General features: G+C 41.9%; 1 protein-coding gene across 1 annotated transcript in view; it reads right to left on the bottom strand.

Annotated features, from left to right (window-relative positions):
- LOC124595108 (SAM and SH3 domain-containing protein 1-like) overlaps positions 1–23703 on the bottom strand; it is a 427338-nt gene that overhangs the window by 44661 nt on the left and 358974 nt on the right. Inside the window, exons 5-6 of the mRNA XM_047133709.1 lie at positions 21030–21158; positions 14648–14704 (exon numbers count right to left, since the gene is read on the bottom strand). Coding sequence (XP_046989665.1) covers positions 14648–14704; positions 21030–21158 — 186 coding nt within the window. The remainder of the gene's footprint in view (positions 1–14647; positions 14705–21029; positions 21159–23703) is intronic.

Below are 23703 nucleotides of genomic sequence, written 5' to 3'. Positions count from 1 at the left end.
TAAAATATTTGCTCAAATGAAGAACATTCCTTGAGGAGTCACAACATCGAATTGTTATTTCATTCCCAACACATGTTGCATGATATCATTTACAATTGAATATTGAAAAATTGCTTGTACACACAACTCTACCTCCACAGCTATGTGTTAAGTGTGTGTGACAAGCATTCTGCACATCTAATAGTGCTAAAGAACACTTCCTTGATTGGAGGGCTGGAACAGGGTCCACCCAGCCTTTTAACATACTGAAATATCTACCTGTAGGAGGAGATTGATATTGAAGCAGAGAGAGAGAGAGAGAGAGAGAGAGAGAGAGAGAGAGAGAGAGAGAGAGAGAGAGTGAGTGTGAAAGTGTGTGTGTGTGTGTGTGTGTGTGTGTGTGTGTGTGTGTGTGAAATTACTGATTGTCACATTTAAGTATTGTGACTGAATGGAACATTGTTGGTGGTACTCCACTTGTCTGACGAGATGTTAACTTAAGGCCCTTGGTGCTCTTTGGAAGGAGTAGATTCTGTCCTGCCACAAGGATATATCCTCTTACTTCCTTTCATTCCACAATCATCCTTTGTAAAATGACATTACATTACTCACAATTTCATCCCAGGAATATAAATAATAAAGGTATAGACTTGGCACTTCATAACAAATTAAAAGAATAATTGTAGGCCAGCTCTATAACTTTGTCCAGTACAGTAACTGTTCCCAGCTCTCAGTATTTGAATACTAGACTATACCTAATTCTGGTTATATGTAGATGATGCAGTCTATCATTTATTCTGTTAAATGTATTGTGTATTATGTCTGAAATGAAGTTTATGGTAATTATTTTCCCCAATCGTGTAATGCAACCACAAGGTGGACTTGCACTCTCTATCAGCCCTATTTTACATAGTGTTCAAAGTTTTCTACTGAATTAATTTTAGGTTTTCTGTCGTGTAGTAAAAATATAATTTGTAGATGGGAACTAAAAGAACACAAAAGGAAAAAACCAGAAGATGCAAAATAAAATGAAAGAAACATCCCATGTGGTCCTTTACATTACTGTAATTGCTTCTAACTAAAAACCACGTCTTCAGTATTGTTTAATGACAGTAATGAGGTAAGGCAGATTCATTTTTGTAGTATTTAACTTCTAACAAGTACTATTTATTACCAACTTTTACCTAGATTGTATGGATGGACATTACTTTGTTTTCATCAGATGTGTTTAGGTGTGGTCTTTAAATTGACATGTGATGTTATTAGAAATGGAACATTCCATCAAACAGTACACGGAAGAGGAAAGTATTCTGAATAAAATAATTTTGGGTGCTAAGCCATGTCACTGAAAAATACTAAACCAACTTAACTGCCAACATTTTGATCAACTCGCTGTGGTGCTCTTCAGGGCATCTAAGAACTGATGGATACTTGTGAATGTCTTCTCCTATATACTGGCTCACATATTTGGAATGTCACTGGTCAATTTGAAGAGAGGCTACTATGAGAGAAATGGCTGTGCAGTAAGCTATTGCCAATAGTACTCTGGTAGCTGATTGGATGCAATTGTAGTACAACTGATACGAAATGGCATATCGGCAGGCTACTGCCTGTGCCACTCTAGAATGTGACTGACAGGCAGCTTCTGCTGGTGACTGGTGGGCAACTAGTGTCCAAGGGATAGTGTTTTCCAGCAGAAGTGCTAAGCCCACATGACAATTCTCTGATTACTACTGTTTATGCTGCTAAACCCAGGGCAAGTGGTGGTGTTGGCTGAGGAACACATATGACCCACTGGCCTGGAATCGCTGGCAGCCAGGCTGTAGGTAACTTACAGCCATCCCCCCCTGTTCATGTTGTCAGGGCGTTTGATTCTTTCAATAGCATCTCATCCATGTTTATAAAACAGCCACATTCCCAGTGGTATTCAGCTACAGCTGATATTTTAGTTCTGTCCCAGTTGTACATAATGCTAATGCTGTGATAGCAATTTGCCATGACGTTAAAGAAACCATGCAATAATTTTGATGATGTGATGTAGGGAAAGTAAAGAATACCAATTAATGTTAACGGATTTGTTTTCAACTTTTTCTATATAGAAGTCTAGTAACTCTACCTTGATTCATATATGAGGTGATCCAGCTAAGCTTTTCACTTCAAATATTTCTGGAGTTGCTTAAGGTATCATAATCTTGTTTTCACCCAGATAAATTGCGAGACTCTCACTAAACTATGCATAGTCCCTTTTCTTTGCTATATTAGTTACAGAGATAATGACATGAATTCTGCTTTTTTTTAATGGAACTAAAATAAATTTTGCTCCTAGTATCATAGTTCTGAAACAGACAAATTCAACGATGTTTCACTCTTCAAAATCCGGTTATTAGTTTCAGAGTGTTTAGGCTACAATATTAGAACTTACGATTTATCTGTTTTGGTCATGGAACCGACTGCTGTCTTACACAATGTTGGTGATTTCAAAGAAGGATAGTCGCAAATCGTGGAACGCTGAAAGGAAAAAATATCCATTATTGGGCAGTTAAGAACACACATCGACTGCGGCACGTTGAACACCGGAGGGAGTGGAATGTGAACGCTTGGCGTCGGATTATTGAAGACTACTTACTTGGCTGAAAAAACATTAACGAATAAGAGAAAAGCACAACTTTTGCTGAAGTGCTACCGACTCTCCTAGGGGAAGCATCATTTGAAAGACATGGATGTAAGTGATACCATCATGATGGATGATCGGCTCACCACTCGCATATGGCTAGGAAAGCGCTCACCTGGCTCTTTCCTGTCCTTTGGATAGGACATGAAACCACTATCAATTAGCCTGCACTTTCAACTGGTTTGACGCTACTTGACTTTTTTTCTGTGGAGTAAAATTACAGCTGAAGCCTATGCTAAAGTTCCAACAACCAAAGAGGACGAAGACATCGCACTGTTGCAGCTTGTGCAGTAATACCATAGGTAACATTGCGAAATACCATAGGTAATGCGTGCACCACCAGTGACTGCAAACGTTCGTTCTAGTAGACGATGGTTATTTCGAAAATGTGATGACTTAAATGGAATTTTAAGGAAGTGTTTACGAACATATTCTTTTGTTAATGTCTTCTTGTCGCTGTCGCTGATGTCATTTTGCACGAACACGAAGCTGATATTTAACAATTTTTGTACCAAGTTCCCTGTTTCAAAAACTCAATCAATTTTTGACGTGCGGCTTTCTTTCATGGCTCTGGAAGAAACACAAACAGAACTCTCAATGCCATGTCCTTTGCCTTCCTGTTGGCAGTTCAGTCCAATCACATGTACCCAACCGTCATTAGTATCAGTTTCTCCAATCTTCCACTTTTGTAAGTACACTTTCTTAGCTGTGTCAAGCTAGAGCGCGCCCTCAGTTTCACACAACAGTTTCATACACCAACACGGCCTTTCGTATACGAGAGCAATCGGCTTCGTGCTCAAAAAAGATAAATCTTAAGTTCTAAATATGTAAATTCCTTTGAAGCCACTAATCGGATTTTTAAGTGTGAAAAGCCATTGAATTTGGCTCATTTAGAATTACTATACTAGGAGCAGAATTACAATAGTTCATTTAAAAAAGTGACATTCATACATATTTCTCTGTAATTAATATTGTTGTGAAAAGAGACTACCCATCATTTAGTGATGACATTATTGCAGTTTATTTGGGCGAAAACGGAATTACGATATCTTAAAACGATTCGGGAAATATTTAAGATGAACAGGTTAGCTGAAGACCCCTGAGTATATGACACAGTCAATACTTTTGTGTGCTGAGGAGTACCGTTTTGCCCATTAGATATCATAGCACTCAAAGAAGAGACTCTGGAATACTTTCTCCTCAGCCACTCTAAAAACTTGGCCTTATCAATATTCCTGGCTTCATCAAGTGCTGGAATCGACAATATTTCAGGCTACGTATCAACACATTAGGCTACTCCAGAATTTTGTGACTATCAGTATTCACTACTAACATCGGTTAAATCAAATCTGACATTTCAGTTAATTTGCAGAGTCACATTATATTTGGTATTATTAAAGGAGATGCTATATTCGTTTCACTCCTCAAAACCTCATGAAAGATCGGCTGTGTGGTGGAATTTCGTGCACTTCTGGCAACATCATCTGATCGGAAGATCGGTAAGACTGTACACTCTAAAATTTACATATCTTGGTCATCTGAAATAATGACAAAATACTTGCTTTTGGGACCGTACATGTTGTTCTTTCGTGTAGAAATGTTGAAGCCAGATTTCATCGCCAGTGTTGATGGAAATGCGCCACCATCTTCCATTACACATCAGACGTGTTCCAACATGACCACTCCTCATGCATTTTACTGTTCAGCTAGTAGCATCCTCAGCAACCATCCCAAGGGGTATGTCTTGTCTTCCCAATAAAAGTGCCTACAGTGGAAAATGTTCAGCTTCTTTGTTAATTTATCTAGTTCGATCTTCTGTTTCAATGGCAGTAGCCATGTCTGTCGGTCGTGACCTTGTTTCAAGTGGCCATTAAGACGTAAACTGTCCTGTCTGAAGTGGGACGACAGTCCTTCTTAAACCTGCGCCAATATGTCTGTCATTTAGCAATCTTCTGTGGCGAATTATGGCAGAAAAAAAGCTGAACGCAGAAGTTCTATTCTCTCCTGGCTGTATTGTAAACCCTATGGGCACATACATTTCATTAGGATGTTTTGGGAAGATTATCTGATTTAACAAGACAATATCACTTACACGAATGAGGACAGAAAATTATGGAGATTTTAATTCACGCATCGAAACTAATGGTTTACCTTGGCGGAAGTCGTAAGTTGGAATTAATTCACAAAACCTAGCATGTTGTTATCACCATCCTAAAGAGTTGTAGTAAAATAAGACAGACGCATACTTCAGAAATGGCTAATACTCAGCTGTCATCACGGTTAGACTTCCGTGGGCTACGTACAAAGATCTGTTGAATGAGCTATGTGCCTTGAACGAGCACGTGGAAAAGATCCGTGGATACCTCGTTACATAAACAAATAATGTCTCGACACTGCTTCTGCTGCCAGAATGCTTCGTGCTGTAGGAGGTGCACGCCGTAATCTCATACGAAAAGGCTAAGTGAGAGTAGGGCTCGCGATCTGAAGGTTCCGTACAAACTTAATCTCTGTGTATGCAGATGCTTCATCTATAGGTTGTGGTGAGTCAATATGCGTGTATCAAAATATGTGACATAAATAGCCGTATCTTTTGACTGTGCGGACTTATAAACAATTTTTTTAACGTCGCCAAGGGACCGTATATCTTAGTATTTTACATTACCTTCAATTTGACACCCCTACTCGATCCTGACAAGGGAACCTCCCCATCGCACCCCCCTCAGATTTAGTTGTAAGTTGGCACAGGGATAGGTCTTGAAAAACTGAACACAGATCAATCGAGAAAACAGGAAGAAGTTGTGTGGAACAATGAAAAAAATAAGCAAAATATACAAACTGAGTAGTCCATGAGCAAGGTAGGCAACATCAAGGAGAGTGTCAGCTTACGAGCGCCGTGGTCCCGTGGTTAGCGTGAGCAGCTGCGGAACGAGAGGTCCTTGGTTCAAATCTTCTCTCGAGTGAAAAGTTTAATTTTTTATTTTCAGATAATTATCAAAGTTCAGTCACTCACACATAATCAACTTCGCTCTCCAAAATTCCAGGACATGTTCAGATTTGCTTGGACATATACAGGATTTGACGGTCTACGCACGGAAACATTTGAAAACGTAAAAAACATATGTTTTGACAGAGCACAGGGAAAACTGTGCGACTGTGAAACTGTTGCATTCATTTGTTACAGTTTGTGTGACAAACTCTTATGTTTTCAACATTTATTTGGGAGTGATTATCACATCCACAAGAAAACCTAAGTCGGGCAAGGTAGAAGAATCTTTTTATCCATTCGCCAAGTGTACAAGTTAGGTGGGTCGACAACATATTCCTGTCATGTGACGCACATGCCGTCACCAGTGTCGTATAGAATATATCAGACGTGTTTTCCTGTGGAGGAATCGATTGACCTATGACCTTGCGATCAAATGTTTTCGGTTCCCACTGGAGAGGCACGTCCTTTCGTCTACTAATCGCACGGTTTTGCGGCGCGGTCACAAAACACAGACACTAAACTTATTACAGTGAACAGAGACGTCAATGAATGAACGGACAGATCGTAACTTTGCGAAAATAAAGAAAATAAAATTTTCACTCGAGGGAGGACTTGAACCAAGGATCTCTCGTTCCGCAGTTGCTCATTCTAACCACGGGACCACGGCGCTCATTAGCTAAATTGTCCTTGATGTTGCCTATCTTGCACATGGACTACTCAGTTTGTATAATTTGCTTATTTTTTCGTAGTTCAACACAACTTCTTCCTGTTTTCTCGATTGATCTGTGTTCAGTTTTTCAAGGCCTAGCCATTGTGTCAATTTATAACTAAATTTGAGGGGGGTGCGATGGGGAGGTTCCCTTGTGAGAAAAGGGGTCTTAACAGTCGAACAGACAGATGGACAACAAAGTGATCCTATAAGGGTTCTGTTTTTACCAACTGAGGTATGAAGCTCTAAAAATCACGCCGCGTAGCTTTACTGAATTGTGCTATGTTGAAGAGGGAGACCGTAAAACGCCTTTTGTTGCCGTGTTATCGCAATATCTGCTCGATGCATGTTGTGTATTGAACGAGCGAGCGAGCAAATAGGAAGAGGACCCCTACCAGCAGCCATTTGGAGGGGTAACTTACAACTGGCGTAAGTAGAAAGTTACCCAAAGTTTAGATCTTCATTCGCCTAGAAGATTAGTCTTGTGAAATCAATTTGAATCTTTTTGAAACAGCGTGTGTTACAGCCAAATTCACAAGGGTTATTCTTCCCACGGCTCGTCGTTTCACCACCCTCGTTGTTTATTGACTTGGTTTCCTATTCTTGTCGGACACAGTCCGCGTGGGAGCCGCCACTTGGTGGAGGACGTGATTGTACTGAAGGTAGAGGGAGCGCCTGCCCCCCGCGTTCCCGCCACTAACAGGACGCGCAGGGCGTGCGCGCGTGAGCGAGGTTTATGATTATTTGCAGCTTGGGAATTAAGTGGTCGGCAGCGGTAGTTACAGGGGGAAGAAGAGCCAAAAGGAGGGGACCCGCAGTCGCACCCGGGGCGGTATCAGCAAAAGGCGAAATCGCTGACAGCGTCATCAACTCTGGCCCTCCCGGTGGCCCCTGGGGCAACAAAAGCTATCAAGTGCGATGCGTGCATTCTGCCTGGAATTTCACCTCTGCGCCACCGTGTCTGGGGAGGTCCGTTTCATCGACCGATTGATAGGTTGACGAAGAATTCCGCTTGTATCGCTGGTGATATCTCGCGACTCGAAAATAAAATTCTGAAGATAAAATTTAAGTACTATGAGCGAAATGCTTGAGACATCAGTAAATGTTTACAATTTCTGGCCAGTCTAAACATACCTTTTAGTTTGAGCTAAAATAAACAGGCCGTGACATCAAGTGAAACTGACTTGCTGATGTGCTATCGTTTGCCAGGTTGCACTGATACCAGTCCTCACAATTCATTGCTACGCAATTTCGAGACACTCCGACCAGCTTGTTTCTCATTCGAGCGGTCGCGTATGTAGAGGACAGAAAAGTCTGGGACGAAGCGTTTCTAGTTGTTCTGCACAGATGACACAGGCATTCTGAAGGTTATGTGATCGAGTATTGCCTTCCTGGAATTTCATTCCATTATTCCAGGGAGGGAATAATATGATTTCGTTTAAGGGTTGTTCACTGACGGAACTTCAGGGTATTTTAATGATTCATCGGATTTCAAAAAATGGTTCAAATGGCACTGAGCACTATGGGACTCAACTGCTGAGGTCATTAGTCCCCTAGAACTTAGAATTAATTAAACCTAACTAACCTAAGGACATCACAAACATCCATCCCCGAGGCAGGATTCGAACCTGCGACAGTAGCGGTCTTGCGGTTCCAGACTGCAGCGCCTTTAACCGCACGGCCACTTCGGCCGGCCATCGGATTTCACAAGACTATATGTTCTACATGAACGAAGATATAAATTTGGGGTGAGTTTTAACTAAAGCAGCACAAATAAAAGTTTATCTTGGCGCCAGTTGAGAGTTAACGACTCATGTTGTTCCCGGTAGAGGTCTCTTGTGCGTTTCGCTGCATTTCGGTGATTACTAAGAAGCGCGATTTTTGTCGACAGTATAGCACTGCACTCCCTATAGCTCAAGGTGAGAACGGAACTCACATTGCACCATTGATCACAAGCGTGATTTATTTCTATATCAACTTGTTGTTGGTGTTTGTGGAAGACAACGTCTGCGTGCTTCCCCTTCCAAAAGCTTTGTGTGGACTTTGACACCCTATAGCAAAACCAGTGAAAACAGTAACTCCATACGTGGTCATATAAATACGGAACATGTGTGACTGTTTTCTGGATGTCTGCCGAACGTTCGGTGTAAGGCACACTGAGTATTTGAGGAAGATAAATGTAAACTTGGCACATAAAGGTAATTGTAAAAAGTACTCCAAAGAGCATGCTTGTAAAAAATATACCGATTCTTTTGCAAATAAAGTCTTTGTAGTTCTAAGCGTAAGTTAAAATTCTGTCTTCACTAGTATAGAAGAAGCAATACCGTACCGCAACACATATTAGTTCTGATCGCAGGTGACAACACACGCCGACGCATAATATCACGTTTTGCAAATCGTACCACGACGCTTAGTAACATATGCTCGAAAGCGATCATCTGCCGCAGACGTCTCGGTGCATAGTGAGAGCGAATGATTCGGCTCAAACCCGTGGATTGACGATATCCGCGTTGTAGAAAATGTCGTTCGTATATTAGAATAAGTCTCACACAAACATAATGGGAGACTGCACTGATGTTGCACGCATTTTGAAGAGTCAATTGGACTACTGACGTGCGTGATGCTACGATCCGTCTCGACCATCATCTTTGGTAGAGTGTGTTTCAAATAGTGGGTGTTCACAACTGGACTGCTACGAAAAGGAAATTGCTAACAACAAAACATAATATTCCTTCAGCATGCTCCAGGGGCCTCTGTTCAAGTAAGTTACCGAGAACCAAGGGAAGGTTACAGTTTAGGGGCTTACCGGCGTCGTGATCATTAGGTACACTACCGCAGGTGTACAAGAAGAGGGAAGTGATCAGTCGTTATTTGTTTAGGGAAAAATCCTGTCATTCGCTGAGACTAATTTAGAACAATCACGGAGAAACTATATACAGATGTACGGACACGTATTTGAATGCTGTTCTTTCCGAACAGGATATGCGTGGTATACGGAACCACTCTTTACACTTTACAGCTCTGCATACGGTGATTATTCCATGTCCTACCCACTGTCTCATTGCTCTGATGTTCTATCAGTTTCATCATTTAAAAACGTGCGATTAAAGCAACTCGGAGTCTCCACAGCTCATAACTACTGAAATATGTAAGTGGATCAAAATAAGCTGCAAAGTAACCTTAGAAATCAGTCCACGTCTCTCTATTTGGTCCTGTACTTGATGAATTCTAAGCGTTCGACACAAAACATCAGAACTCTTTAAAAAATCTGTGTCAGTCTGAAAGTTTGGTCATTTTATTTTATGGCCATCAATGGAATGTACCATAAATTTGATGTTTTCTGGTGATTACTTGATGGTACTGAATTTTTTAGGGTCTTTTGTAGACCATTTTAATATGAGGAGAAATGATTTATTGCCACGCTGATCACCACAGACGAATGTCTTAAAACTATCTGGTGATTCATGCATAAGGTACTGCCGAGAAGTTCCTATGGGCGTATTAACACGTAACGACCGGTAGTCGAATTGTAAATGTTTGTTTATTCACGCCTCCCATATTTGATGGAAAGGTGAGACGCGAATGTAAGAAATGCAGCTTTAATGACATTCGGCAACCGAGTGCTGGAAGGCTGTTAGCAAGTTGTCCACAATTTCTGCACAGTTTTCTGCTGTGTGGTTCCCAAAAAAGCTGTGCACAACAAGCACAAATGTGTCCGTAGCTGATAGTTCTCGTTCCGTGAGCACCAATCTGAACTGTGGATCTCGAATCAATTTTCGTGTTTCTGGTCCGACGAAGACTTCAGCTTTCAATCTTGCGTTAGTTTTCATCTTTCCAAACTTGCCTTTTTGTCTTGTAGGTACTGAAAACTACGATTTGTTTTAGCCACCGCTGCAACAAACTGTTTCATAAGACCCGGTTTGATATGGAGTGGAGGTAAGTAAATCTTATAGCGATCCACAAGAGGCACATGAACGCTGTGCTGTGCGCCTACAGGTTAATTTCTGGGTGACCAATTTTTCACTGTATAGTGATTCTTGTCACCGTGACTACTCCACAGGCAAAGAAAGCACATGTGCTTTATATACCCTGTCTGCATTTCTAACAGAAGGGCTACAACGTTCAGATCGGCGCAGATATTCCAATTATGCTCTAAGTACTTAATCAGCATCAAGACAGTGTTCATTGTTTCGTACGTTTCCTTCATACTCATGGCACGAGCAATAGGAATTGACGGTTTCTGGTTGCCATTGTGTAGTAGTGCAGTTTTGAGACTACTTGAGCTAGAGTCAATAAAAAGTCTCCAAACTTCTGCTACGTCTTTGTTATCTAGTTTCTTTATGAGCACTGTAACGTCATGGCGGAAGCAAATACCGCTTTCAACAGCATAGTATGCCCGCATTTTCTTGTGGCGATCTCAAAAGCGCGTAACTGTAGCACCTCTCTCGAATAAGTTCCACTCCTTCAGTCTGGAACCCAACAGTTCAGACTTTTCTTTCGACAAGGACAAATCGCGAACCTGGTCGTCCAATTCGGCTTGGTTGATCAAAAGTGACTTTTTAATGTCACTGTGGGGATCAGTCGTGTATTCTGTAGCTCCTGTGTCACTGTCACTACCTTCAGTATCACTTTCTCCGTTGTTCATTGCATCGGATGCAGGAGGAATTGATACTGGGTAACCTATAGTATGCACCACAGGCTTCAGAGCAGACTGACAATCCGGATACATGATTTTTTACTTGTTCTTTTAGCTGTACACGTATATGTTGATAAAGTAGAAATAACAATCCGAGTGGTGATTTTTCTGCTCCCGCATTCGACTTCACTTACCGTTACTGGGTTAGGCCGGAGTTAACACATGATGCAACAGAGATGAGGAGCCAAGTATTTTTTTTTTTTTTACCTCCGATTTCACATCTGAAGTAATGTTTGTAAGCTAAACGTAGCTCTCTGGTCATGTTCTTGCGCTGGTCGGACGTCCTATCCTTGCCACAAAGGTAACAAAATCAGTCTGGGCAATTTACACAACTGCGCCTATTCATTTTTCGTTTACTGAATTATCATATACCGTATTACCGAATCGTCTTATCCGAAATCACTTAAATGCATGTTACTGCTACTGTTGATTAATAAAACACAGAGCCACACTAGCACGAACTATTCTCTAGACACCTCCGAATCAGACTGATGGACGAACAGGAGAAACTGACGGGAACTAATTTTATTAAACATGTTGAATCCTGCCTGCATGCTGTAGTTCGAGGACGAGTTAGAACTTGTCCAAGTCTGCCTGTTTGTTTTCACTACTACACACTTATCTTTCCACAGACGCATAAAACAGAGTATCTCAATCCTTGAGAACACACGCGCGCGCGCGCACACACACACACAAACACACACACACACACACACACACACACACACACACACACAATCGTACATCGAACATGGCTCGTTAATACAGCTACATATTAAGCCATGTACAGGCTTTTATCATATAACTTTCAGCTATAAGTTTAAACCAGACGTCCTACAACATTTACGATTGCAAAATCGGAATCATCGCACCCTGTTACGTAATACTCGCAATATTTACACCCAGTAGCAAATTCATTGTTGTGAAGAGTTATTAAACACCACGTCGAAACTTATCCTCGAATTATTCTTCAACTGTTTCGTGTTGTCTGCGTTTCTCCTTGAGTTTCCTGCACTGTACATCTTCGACTCTTCAGTTTTAAATTCATTTTTAGAAACTGAAGAAAGGCGAAATGAATTAAGTTTGGTAGGACCATGGATAGCAAGCTAGTACCATTTTTATTTTAGCACTTGCACAGTGTGCTTCATACGTAACAGTGCATTGACACAGAGACGTGTATAAATATCTGCAGAACTTTCTGGGACTTTCTCCTCATCCTCTCCCTCAAACATCTACAGATACCGCGACATAACCCTGTATTCACTGTTCAACGAGAACGGAAAAATTTTTCACTAACTGTTTCTTCAGAAAGCTCTTCACTTGACGAGCATATGGGCAACAAATTTTTCTTGATTATTATACACCGAAGGGAGCAGGGTCATTCTTAAAATCGCGCAGCTTCAAAAAAATGCCATTGAATATAGTAAGAGAGTTCCCCAATTCTCAGCAGGCTGCGACAGAATGTCAGTCCTAAGGACCTGGGTTCGATTCCCAGCTGGGTCGGAGATTTCCTCCGCCCAGGTGCTGGGTGTTGTGTTGTCCTAATCTTTATCATTTCATTCCAATCGACGCGCAGGTCGCCGAAGTGGCGTCAACTCGAAAGACCTGTACCTGGCGAACGGTCTACCCGACGGGAGGTGCTAGCCATACGATGAAGATTCAAGAGTCTACCGTCACCATCTTTTGGCGAATTATAAAAGTGGCCTACTTGTTGGAGCTGCGACCAAAATATTTCCCTTTTTCTCAAGAATGGTAGAATGGCTAAGGGTATGAAAGACTTACGATACACGATCACTTTTTGAGTTTGCTTCTAAGAAGTAGTTGAGCCACTGAGAATACAGTATTCTTGTGGTTATCGATCTATCGATGGGGTGCGAACGTTTAGTGTAGATCAACCTTCCTGGCAAAATGACTACGCACCTACATCAAACGTTAACGGTTAAATGCCGATGACGTATGACCGATAGGGAATGCTATACGTCCAAAAATCATCGAATGGCCACTTCTACTTGGCATGAAAATGCCAACTACTTAATTAACTGCAACTAATATCTTCTTTCGCTATTGTTAAAGAATGTAATATACGATGATGCACTGGTGCATTGAGAGTGCCCAGAAGTATTGTGGGTTATTTCCGTGAATTGCTCTGGAACAGGACCGACTCTGGGTTATTCCTAAGATGTTCGGTGTGGTTCAAAAAAATGGTTCAAATGGCTCCGAGTACTATGGGACTTATCTTCTGGGGTCATCAGTCCCCTAGAACTTAGAACTACTGAAACCTAACTAACCTAAGGACATCACACACATCCATGCCCGAGGCAGGATTCGAACTTGCGACCGTAGAGGTCGCGCGGTTCCAGACTGTAGCGCCTAGAACCGCTCGGCCACTCCGGCCGGCGGTGTGTTTCAGATCGGGGCTTTGAGAATCCCAAACCAGCAAATGCTCCAGATTTTTGGCTTTTTCCAACGGTGAAGGATGCTCTCGCTGGCTCTTCAGTCGGGCTGCACGTGCATCAGCAGTTTTCTAGTGGGCCCAACAGCCCCTAAAGAAGCGTGCACAGCCACCGTGCAGGGATGCCGCCGACGTGGTGTAAAACCTGTTCTTATTCAAGGAGGCTATATTGGGACAAAAACTAATTTTCAACTACTTGGTAGAGTAGTACGTCAAGAATACAACAACACACTTTAAGATATTATAATTTGCATACAACTCGTACATGTCTTTGCACATTTGTTCCCTTATGGCGACAACAGAAATAGATAAGTGGACAAAAAAATAAGAAACATAGTAGTTGTCTTTTAATTATTCCAGTCTTTTCAGAATCTACACATATTTGAAATTTCAAATGAACATCGCTCTTGAAAATATATGGTATCTTAGACTGAATGCCAGTGTGACTAAATGCGCTAAGAGAGAGTCCCTGTAAGCAATACAAACGTACAAATGGGGAAAGGGGAAGGATGGTGGTGGACGGGGGGGGGGGGGGGGGGGGCGCGCATGAGGAGAAAGGGGGGGGGGGCGAGCGGGGAAAATTGTGTCTGTATGACTTTCCACTGTAAAGTTAAAACTGAGCCGTCGCATGTAGAAGAATCCACACTAAGAGATTACTAGTGAAAAAGTGGTTACAATATTTTAAACGTCCTTCAAAAGAAGGGTAGCTGGGAAAGAAATTCCTGAACTAATGACAGCTCCCAAGTGAAGCCCGTAGATGGCCGTCCAAGGATGTAGAAGGCGAAAGGCAGTTCACATTCACATACAAAAATGATACTGCAATATTTTACCATGGCGTTTTCTCGAAGTGTTTTACCCCCTCCAGAAACTAATTACTAACTATTCTACAGTCATTGCCAGCGATTCCGTTTGACATGTACATGCAGAACAAAATATAAGCGGTTTTTTTAAACAACAGATACAAAGCATGCTTACACACAACAGAAAGCTCATCACTATGGTAACTTCTACACAATACAAATGTTCTAAAAATACTGTTTTTCGAGTTCGAACGTATTTTGTATTTCGCTAAATAGTGGAAGAAATGGGAAGTAACAGCGATGCACTAAAAGCTTCGAAGACAGCCACTGAAGCAAGTGATGTTCTCAACTGACCTCCTCGTGCTCCTTGTGGAAGCGCTCTCTCTTCTTCAGGACTTCTTGCACTTTCAGCTGTGTGGAGAAACAAAAGCGTTAGTGAGTGTGATTGCAATGTGAGCATGAACTCAGCGATCTATAGAGAAAGAAAATGAATTTGCTTGGCATTTATCAGTTAACTGTTCCACCGAAAGTACCGGTATATATGATGTACCTACCTGTTTGCGTGTCATCTAAGGTAACTGCATAAATTCGTTTCTGAAGAATAACTGATTACCGGTACATGGATTGACCGTAGTACGAGAGCTACTCGATGTATTATGCTGAAAACGAGGCCTAGCAACAACTACTAAAAACATTACCTTATCTGTACTATACTTTTCCTGAACCCGTATCTTCACCAACTTCTCGTTGATTTTACATGAGATAAGTTCATACATTTATAACATACAATACTGTAAACCTGACATGTAGCTGATGCTAAAATTGCATAACACATTTGTACGAACAGCCTATACACAGCCTCTTTTCTCCTAACAGTCCTATCTGTTTCTAAATCTTACGAAATCTACATCAGATATAGTCGCTAAAAAATTATATTTAACTGACTGAAAACATGAGAAATCCTTGGTTACTGTGGAATCACATTCGTGTTATTGCACCAGCATTACCATCAGATGTCAGTGGTCCATTATACACTGCCGGAAAAAATGCAACACCCTCAAGGATTGTGTTCAGTGGCACCAGGGTATAATATGAGGAGGTACCCAAAAGAAACCGAACTAATTTTTTTGTAGGCAGAACTTCCGTAGTCCCACGTTTTGCCGCTCGCAACGCACAGAGTCAACATTGCAATCAGTAAGCCGAGCGCCGTCCCTGATATGATCAGGACTGGTTTCGGCTTAGTTTATAGTGACAACTGTTTCTTATTATTGTTACTTTGCAATGGCTGATTTTCGTGAACAACGTGCGGTGGTAAAATTCTGCTTTTTGTTTGGAAAAAGTGCTACAGAAATTCTTGAAATGTTAAAAACTGCGTACAAGAACGATGCGTTGAGGGAAACTTAAGTGTCTGAGTAGTTTTCCCGTTTCAAAAATGTCAGATGATGATAAACCTCGTTTTCGTCGTTCTTTCACGGCCCGAACATTTGTGCAGTCATCAACAAAAATCGACGACGGACCAGTGAAGAAATTTTGGAGCTGTTGGGAGTGACGTGGAGTTCTATAAAGAGAATTGTGACAGGAGGTTAGGAAATGAAAAGGATGGTTGCCAAATTCGTGCCACGTCTGCTGACTGCTGAACAAAAACTAGGTCGCGTGGAAGCATTCAGTGCGTTGGAAGAAGTGTCCCGAAATGATCCTAACTTTTTTTTTTTTTCAAAAATTATCACAGGTGACGAATCTTGGTGCTATGCTTAACGATACTGAAGCAAAGCAACAACGAAGCCGGTGGAAGACTTCAAGTTCGCCTCGCCCCAAGAAAGCTCATCAGCTGAAACCAAACATTAAACCGAAACCGATGCTATGTGAGAGGAGTCGTCCATTCAGAGTTTGCCCTGAAAGGTCAGACTGTTAACCAAGCTTTCTGCTTGGAAGTTTTGAAGGGACTGTGCAACTGTGCAACAGTGCGTGGTGGAAGTGGTCTGATTTGTGGCAGTAGGGTGACTAGTTTTTCTATCATGACAATGCCCTTGCTAACACAGCACAGCCCTGGCCTGCCCTGCCTATACGACAATTCTTGACCAAAAATTGTATGACCCCTGCTTCGTTTCTATACACCCCCCCTCCCCCCCCCCCCCCCCCAATACTCACCTGACCTTGACGCGTGCGACTTTTTGACTTATTTTGTTTTTCGTTTCCTACAATAAAAAGAGACATGAAAGGAAAGCGTTGTGCAAATGTTGCTGACGTGAAGAAAAGAAAACGGAGGAGGCGCGTTCAAGCATTACGAAAACAAGAATTTAAGCAACGTTTTGAACAATGGAATAAAAGATTAGACAAGTAAATTAGTGCAAGTGAAGAGAACATTAAAGGAGACTGAAGGTTTGTGCTTAAAATGTGAATAGATAAGTCAAAAAAAGTTAGGTTTCTTTTCCCCGTATGTGCGTACAGAGGTATTGCAGTGTTAGAGATTCATTTGTCACGGTCAGCGGCGATCAGTTGCGCTCACGAGGCCTGCCTGTCCACCCTCTGCTTTGACTCTGCAGATGGTAACTGTGCAGAGTATAGAGGTGATCAATGTTAGCAACATTCATTGTAGGGGACAACCATGCCCCACCGACGTGTATGTACTCCTGTTGAACAGCTTCAGCCTTTTGAGGGGGATCGCAATGTGTGCCCATGGGACGCTAGATGGACGCATCGACGAATTGCTGCGCATGCTTTAGAAAGTGGTCTGTGGACCATTCCCACACTTGTAGAAAAGGTTCAGGACGTTCGCGATGTACAGACGCACGACAAGATCGACGCATCATGCGAGCAGCGGTAACCGACCGAACACCGTTACATCTGCTGTATTATGAGGGACCACTAGGAACCGTCTGCTTGCAGCAGGATTAAGATCACGTGTGCCTCTCACCAGGTTGCCACTGGTACCACGACGTTACCAAGTATGGCTACTCTGGTGTCTTGAAAGAGAACTAGAGAGTGGGATGGTCATCTGTTGTCTTAAGCGATGAGAGTAGGTTTTGTCTTTATGCGACTCGTGGACGCATAAGTGTATGGCGTAGAGCTGGTGAGCTGCCTCTTCCAGAATGCACTCGTGCATGACACACTGGTCCCATATCAGCCTTCATGGTGTGGGAAGGTCATCAGTTGCAAATCGCGGTCACATTTGGTTTTCCTGCAGGGTAAAGTAATCAGTGCCAGGTACATTGTACAGGCTGTTGTGCTTGTGCTGCTGCCGTTTTTTCGACAAGAAAGGAGAAGTGTTTTTTCAGCAGGACAATGCACGTCCACATGCGGATGCTGTGACAGTGTGCCCCTAGTGGTGTACAATAAGTGACCTGGCCAGCAAGATCACCAAATGAACACGTATGGGACATAATGAAGCGGGATTTTACTCTTTGCCCGGGATCCGCAAGAACCTTTGCCGAAATGCAAAAAAAAAGGTGCAATATCCTAGGAACAGTCTATCGAAGGATGTCATTCGGCGCCTTTATGACTGTTTGCATGTGAGAATAGACGCCTGCGTTGCCGTCGGAATGTAGTACACTGTGTATGGGTACGATTGTTTGTGCACCCTTCACTGTGACATCTGTGTTTCATTAGGTCTGAATTTGTCACCATATAGTCTTAAAATGATGAATTACCCGTTACCTCACTTGTCAACAAAATGACCTTGTTCTTGAGGGTGTTGCATTTTTTACGGCAGTATATATCCCTAAGCAATACATTCACGAACAGTGTGAACATACCCACCTAAGACACAGTAAATATTTACTAATGGATTTAAAATAGATGTCTAAATGGAATCGACTTCTGTCCATTCTCTCTAAGTTTATGTACGTCATCTAATCTGTAGCGTACATTCACCACTAAGATAGTAATTTTTATACTATTCCTGACAATTTTTTTTATTTTGTGTCTCAGTACGTCTCCAATAAAAAATAATTTTTCTGCTCTTGTAATGAATATCTCGGAAAAGCAACATGAGTTGCCACGGTGAGTTATATAAATGGCACAAGCTATGCCACTTATTTATTTGTTAGTGCTTTTCCTGACAACAAAGAAATCTTTGGAAAGATTAAAACATGAGCAAAATACGGGAACTGCTGCGTGTAGATACGCCATTAAAATTCTATTAATTTCATTTTTACCCCAAATCAATCAACTACTATCAACTACTATGACACTTATGACAGTTCTAACTTGTACCACCGTCATTCATACTGAACTATGTACGGTCTGAATAATTCTGATAGCTCCCACATGATACTGAGGATTACGTGAGATGTTCTACTCTAACTACACATTAAATCGATATACCCTCTTAGGGGATTTAAAATAATAATTAATCTTCTTTTTAAATTTTGTAATAAAAGTGTTATAGTTCCCTTCTGCTTAACTTTTATACCGTCCTACAATATGGTTTACTGACGTGTTACTGGATGGCGCCAACAGAAAATCACAGGTCTGTTATTGGTTGCGTAGTTCTGGTACTGGCAGGAAGGGCACCTTTGGGCAATTTGCAGAGATCGTATGTGCAGAAGATAAATGTTGCCGAGTTCGTGTGAGCCAGCCAATATAGGGTTCCAGAGTAGATGATTTATGGTAATGGAGTTGGTCGACGGCAAACACTTGAATTTGTCGCAATATCGATACTGCACTGCTGCTGCCTATACTCTCCTCTAGTGAGTCATGCTTCTTTTTCATGGGGCGGATGAATCTCAATGCGTCCCGTGAGAAACCTCTGGGACCAGACGCTTTCTGTCCACTGTTGAACGAGCTCAATATAGCGCGAGAAGTCTAATGGCCTGAGAAATGTTTCCGTGCTGTTTTCAGGGACCAATCGTTCCGGTGAAAGGCACCCTTCATTGACCTGGCAATGAATCCACCATGAGAGATGGCGGCCACCCTAGGTGACCACTGTCTTCGGCGAGGACAAGATCGTTTTAGAAATAATGTTACTAGCCACACAGCTAGGAACGGCCACAAACCTACAAGTACCTGTGCAGACGTACCAGAACAAGACTGAGTCACTTCCAGCTGCTGTAGGCGCTATAGGCTGGTTGCTCTGGATACCACAAATTGAGCATAACAACGAAACTCTACAGCGTTATATCAACTATATGAGACTGAATACGGATGCATTTGACGCTACGTTCTTACTACCAAACCCATTTCCTGCTTTATTTTCTAATTTTACATAGCCAATTAACAATGCTTTCCCTTAAATCTACTATGTTATATTACCTATTCTAACTACAACTACTACTGCTGTACCACTGCTGCTGCTGCTACCACCTCCTTTGATACTAGCACGAACAGTACTATTATTATTAGTAATTATATTTTAAAATTACTGTTTATATTGCTACTGTTTTTAGATTGCAAACTGAGTACCTTGTTCTTCGAACAGATGTTTCTCTCTGCCCCGAGAGGACAGAGTTGCTGTTGCTTTAGAAATAAAGCTGCTCCATTACCAAATAAAGGTATGTAGGTGCAGTATACAATTTCGAGCCGTTCTTGAAAGCATTGGTTAGCTATCCAGCTTTCCAGCTTTCCCGTTTACCTATGCTACCTCTGCCCAGACGTTCTACCACACTGCTGTTTCAGTGTTTGCTAGTCAATTGGTAACCTCTGCGCTCAAAATACTGTTTTACGGTAGCACCCAGAAACAATTTGTATCAAATGTGTGCTCCATTTGTACTGTTTTATTTATTTATATTTTCTACTGAATTATGTCAGAAGGTAAGCGAGGAAGTACAAACAAACACCGTCCGAACAGGCTTTGAAGGTCCACTGATACCCGACCGGGCGCCCCGTCATCCTCAGCCCTTATGCGTCACCGGATCCGGATACGGAAGGACATGAGGTCAGCACACCGCTCTCTCGGCCGTTGTCAGTTTTCAATCGAGTAGCTCTTCAATTGGCTTCACAAAGGTTGAGTGCACCTCGCTTGCCAACAACACTCGGCAGACCCGTACAGTGACCCATCCAAATGCTAGCCAAGCCCCACAGCGCTTAACTTCGGTGATGTGACGGGAACCGGTGTTACCACTTCGGCAAGTCCGCTGGCTAGGAAGTTCAAGTGGACCACAGATATTGCTGCAACCTTTTCATATGATCAAGATCATTGTCCTCAGTACGAGGTAAAGCAGGTTCGATTAATCCCTTTCCTAGGCAGCTAGACAGACGCGAAGCAAAGATAGCAAATTCCGCATCGTCCTCCCGCGCGTAATAAACAACAAAGGAAACTTGTGTAGACAGAGATATTCTTAATCATTGTATGATCAACTAGGAAAAACACACCGTAAAATCAGAATGACTTTCAGTACTCGGTTAATTTTAGTCATTTGTGTTTTTTCTAGTGATTTTCTGGGATTTTTTTTTAAGTTGTCTACAGATGTAATGGTACTCATGTCACCTCGATAAATGGCGCTACAGATCGCATTTTGCTTAGGAGGAGGTGGTGATTTTTGTACTGTTTAATCAAGTCAGATTTCCTCAACTTGTCACCTATTATGATCCTCCTGTTGCAGTACTGACGAGGCATACCCCATGAACAATTTATAAATATCATAATAAATGTGTAACGAACGAGCTATTTTGCTTTATTGACAATGTAACATAACTGTTGTTCTCGGTCAGTCTGAATACCACTAACAGTAACAATGCAAGAAATACGTTCGAAATACTAAATCTACTTCATTAAAATACAGTATGATGTTTCACTTACCCTGTGAATGGTCTCCTCGAAGCTATTCGGCGCTCCTCCGTTCATCTGCATGAATCGCAGCCGGTCGTAGTCCCTTGGGTCGACGATAGATGGCAGCATGCTCTCCACTACGCTGTCTGGTGTCCCCACCTAGGCAGAAACGCGCCCTGCTGAGCGGACGCCCCCACGTCGTGTCTGCGCGTCTTAAATTGATAATTTCCCGCAACTCGCGGAGTAAATTGTGCCAATAGCTCCACATATCTGGACCGCAGAATTAATTTCTCGGAACGAGGAGTCTGCGCTTCTCCTCAAACGTACTAGGTAAGATGATGAGTTTACACTGCCGGAACATGACAGGAAACTTCCGTTTTAGGGAAGGTGGTAGATGTTTAAGAGATCGTAAATCGGCTACAATATTATTTACTGCGTATTACGAATTCTAATTGTATATGTGAACACAAGTACAATCTCCGTATGGCGGCAGACGGTAAAAAGAAATTATCTTCAGTGTAACATTGCAACACCGTCACGTTGTATTTGAAATTTATTTCTTGGTTACATATTTTAGTCCACACAGAAAGACAGTAAAACAAAACAGAAGCGTTCTTCTTCTTTCCTTCCTCTTCTTTTTCTTTATGTTTTATAGAAGCTATTTGAAAGCTCTGTGTGGTGACAATATGTCATCTGTGATACCAGATGTGAAAAATATATATGGATCGCGAGATCCATCGTTGGGGTCGCTTTATACTCGTTTTACATATCAGAAATGAAATGGTAAGTGGAAACAAAATTTCATTGCATGCTGTAGGAGATGGCACGAACTTGAATTTGAAATACCAAATAATACATCTGTATTTCACATGGCATGTAGAGTTTTTGTGTTGTTCAGACATGTAGAAATATTTTATTAATGACTGTAAGTTCAAACATGAGTTACCGGCGGCTTTTACGATGAAAAATGACCAGTTACAAATCACATCCGGAGCCTGACGCGTTAACGGCGGTGATTCCCATCCGTTACGTAGTCTTCTTCTTGTTTTTCTGTTATTTTTGTTAAGGGAGAGAAGGGCGATTTGGTGGAAATGAGGTTTTCTGGAATTGGTTGGTTAAGTTGGAAAAAATACTAAAATTTACATATTCGCTATTTATGCTAAAAATGAGTCTTATTAAGGACATTAGCAGCCAACTGATTTTGCTGTACTTCATCTCTTTCACTAAAGTGTAATTTGATTTTTCTTTAGCATCTGTCATCTACTCTATTGAAGTAGATAATATGGTAGCATATTATTATTTACTAATTAAAATTTATCGACTTTTCAAAGAAATGTATTACATAATTTTAATACGCTCTGGTTCTACTTCTTCTACTACCAGTTTGTACGGAATTTTCAATTAAAAGTGTATTTGGAGCTGGATCTTGATTAAAAGATTGTATATTGATTAACGAAAAATAATTTCGGATGTTCACGGCCGCTATTGTCCACAATCTGATTTGGGAATGAAGTAAATACCGTCAGTTGCAAGTGACAGGCCTGGACTGATTGGCATGACACTGAAGATGTATTAGTTGGTTGGTTGGTTAGTTACGTCAAGAAAAGGTGAAGGTGAGTTTTGACTGATGTCGCAGTGACAGAGGGAATGAGCAGAAACTCAATGGAAAAACATAAAAATGATTTTAAAGTGCAAAGATGTGTCTAAGCCATCATCCATCAAGGTCATTATCTGTAAAACTCTGCATTTGTGTACAATCGGTGTTTGAATCTTACGGATACTACAGAAGCACAAGTCACTCAAAAGACAATACCGTGCAGCAGACAATTATGGCCTGCAGATTGGCAAGAGTCATAAACATTAGTTTGAAAAGATGTGTCTTAACAGGTGCAGCACTTACAGAGTTATTATTTTCCAAAACATAACTTGCTGTATTGCAGTACTTTCTTTCTTTAATCACAGAAGTGCGAATTTGGAGCTACAATGTAGTGATTCAAGTACAGCGGTGTGAAACAGTAAGTACTCTTCACGAGTGCAGCTTGCCTACATGCTACTCATTTTTGGTGTATCTACACTGCAATAGCCCGAATATTAAAAGTTATAGCGATCACATTATCAAATAATATAACAGGAACATCAATTTCGTAACCAGATCTCCTTCGCGCGTATGTTAACATACCTCTGCATCTCGGTGCAGATGGTTGTGGGTTACACAGCGAAGACGGGTGATGAAAACACCGACTATGTAACGAGACTTGTGGTTTGTCAATTTACAATCGTGCAAAATGAACATGACGTCTTCCATAGATTCTGAACTGTCTAAAAATATATACACTCCTGGAAATGGAAAAAAGAACACATTGACACCGGTGTGTCAGACCCACCATACTTGCTCCGGACACTGCGAGAGGGCTGTACAAGCAATGATCACACGCACGGCACAGCGGACACACCAGGAACCGCGGTGTTGGCCGTCGAATGGCGCTAGCTGCGCAGCATTTGTGCACCGCCGCCGTCAGTGTCAGCCAGTTTGCCGTGGCATACGGAGCTCCATCGCAGTCTTTAACACTGGTAGCATGCCGCGACAGCGTGGACGTGAACCGTATGTGCAGTTGGCGGACTTCGAGCGAGGGCGTATAGTGGGCATGCGGGAGGCCGGGTGGACGTACCGCCGAATTGCTCAACACATGGGGCGTGAGGTCTC

This window comes from Schistocerca americana, chromosome 1, assembly GCF_021461395.2.
Source record: "Schistocerca americana isolate TAMUIC-IGC-003095 chromosome 1, iqSchAmer2.1, whole genome shotgun sequence".
Classification (NCBI taxonomy): Eukaryota; Metazoa; Arthropoda; class Insecta; order Orthoptera; family Acrididae; genus Schistocerca; species Schistocerca americana.
The sequence above is the reverse complement of the archived record's forward strand: the minus strand, read 5'-3'. Positions and strand labels throughout refer to the sequence as shown.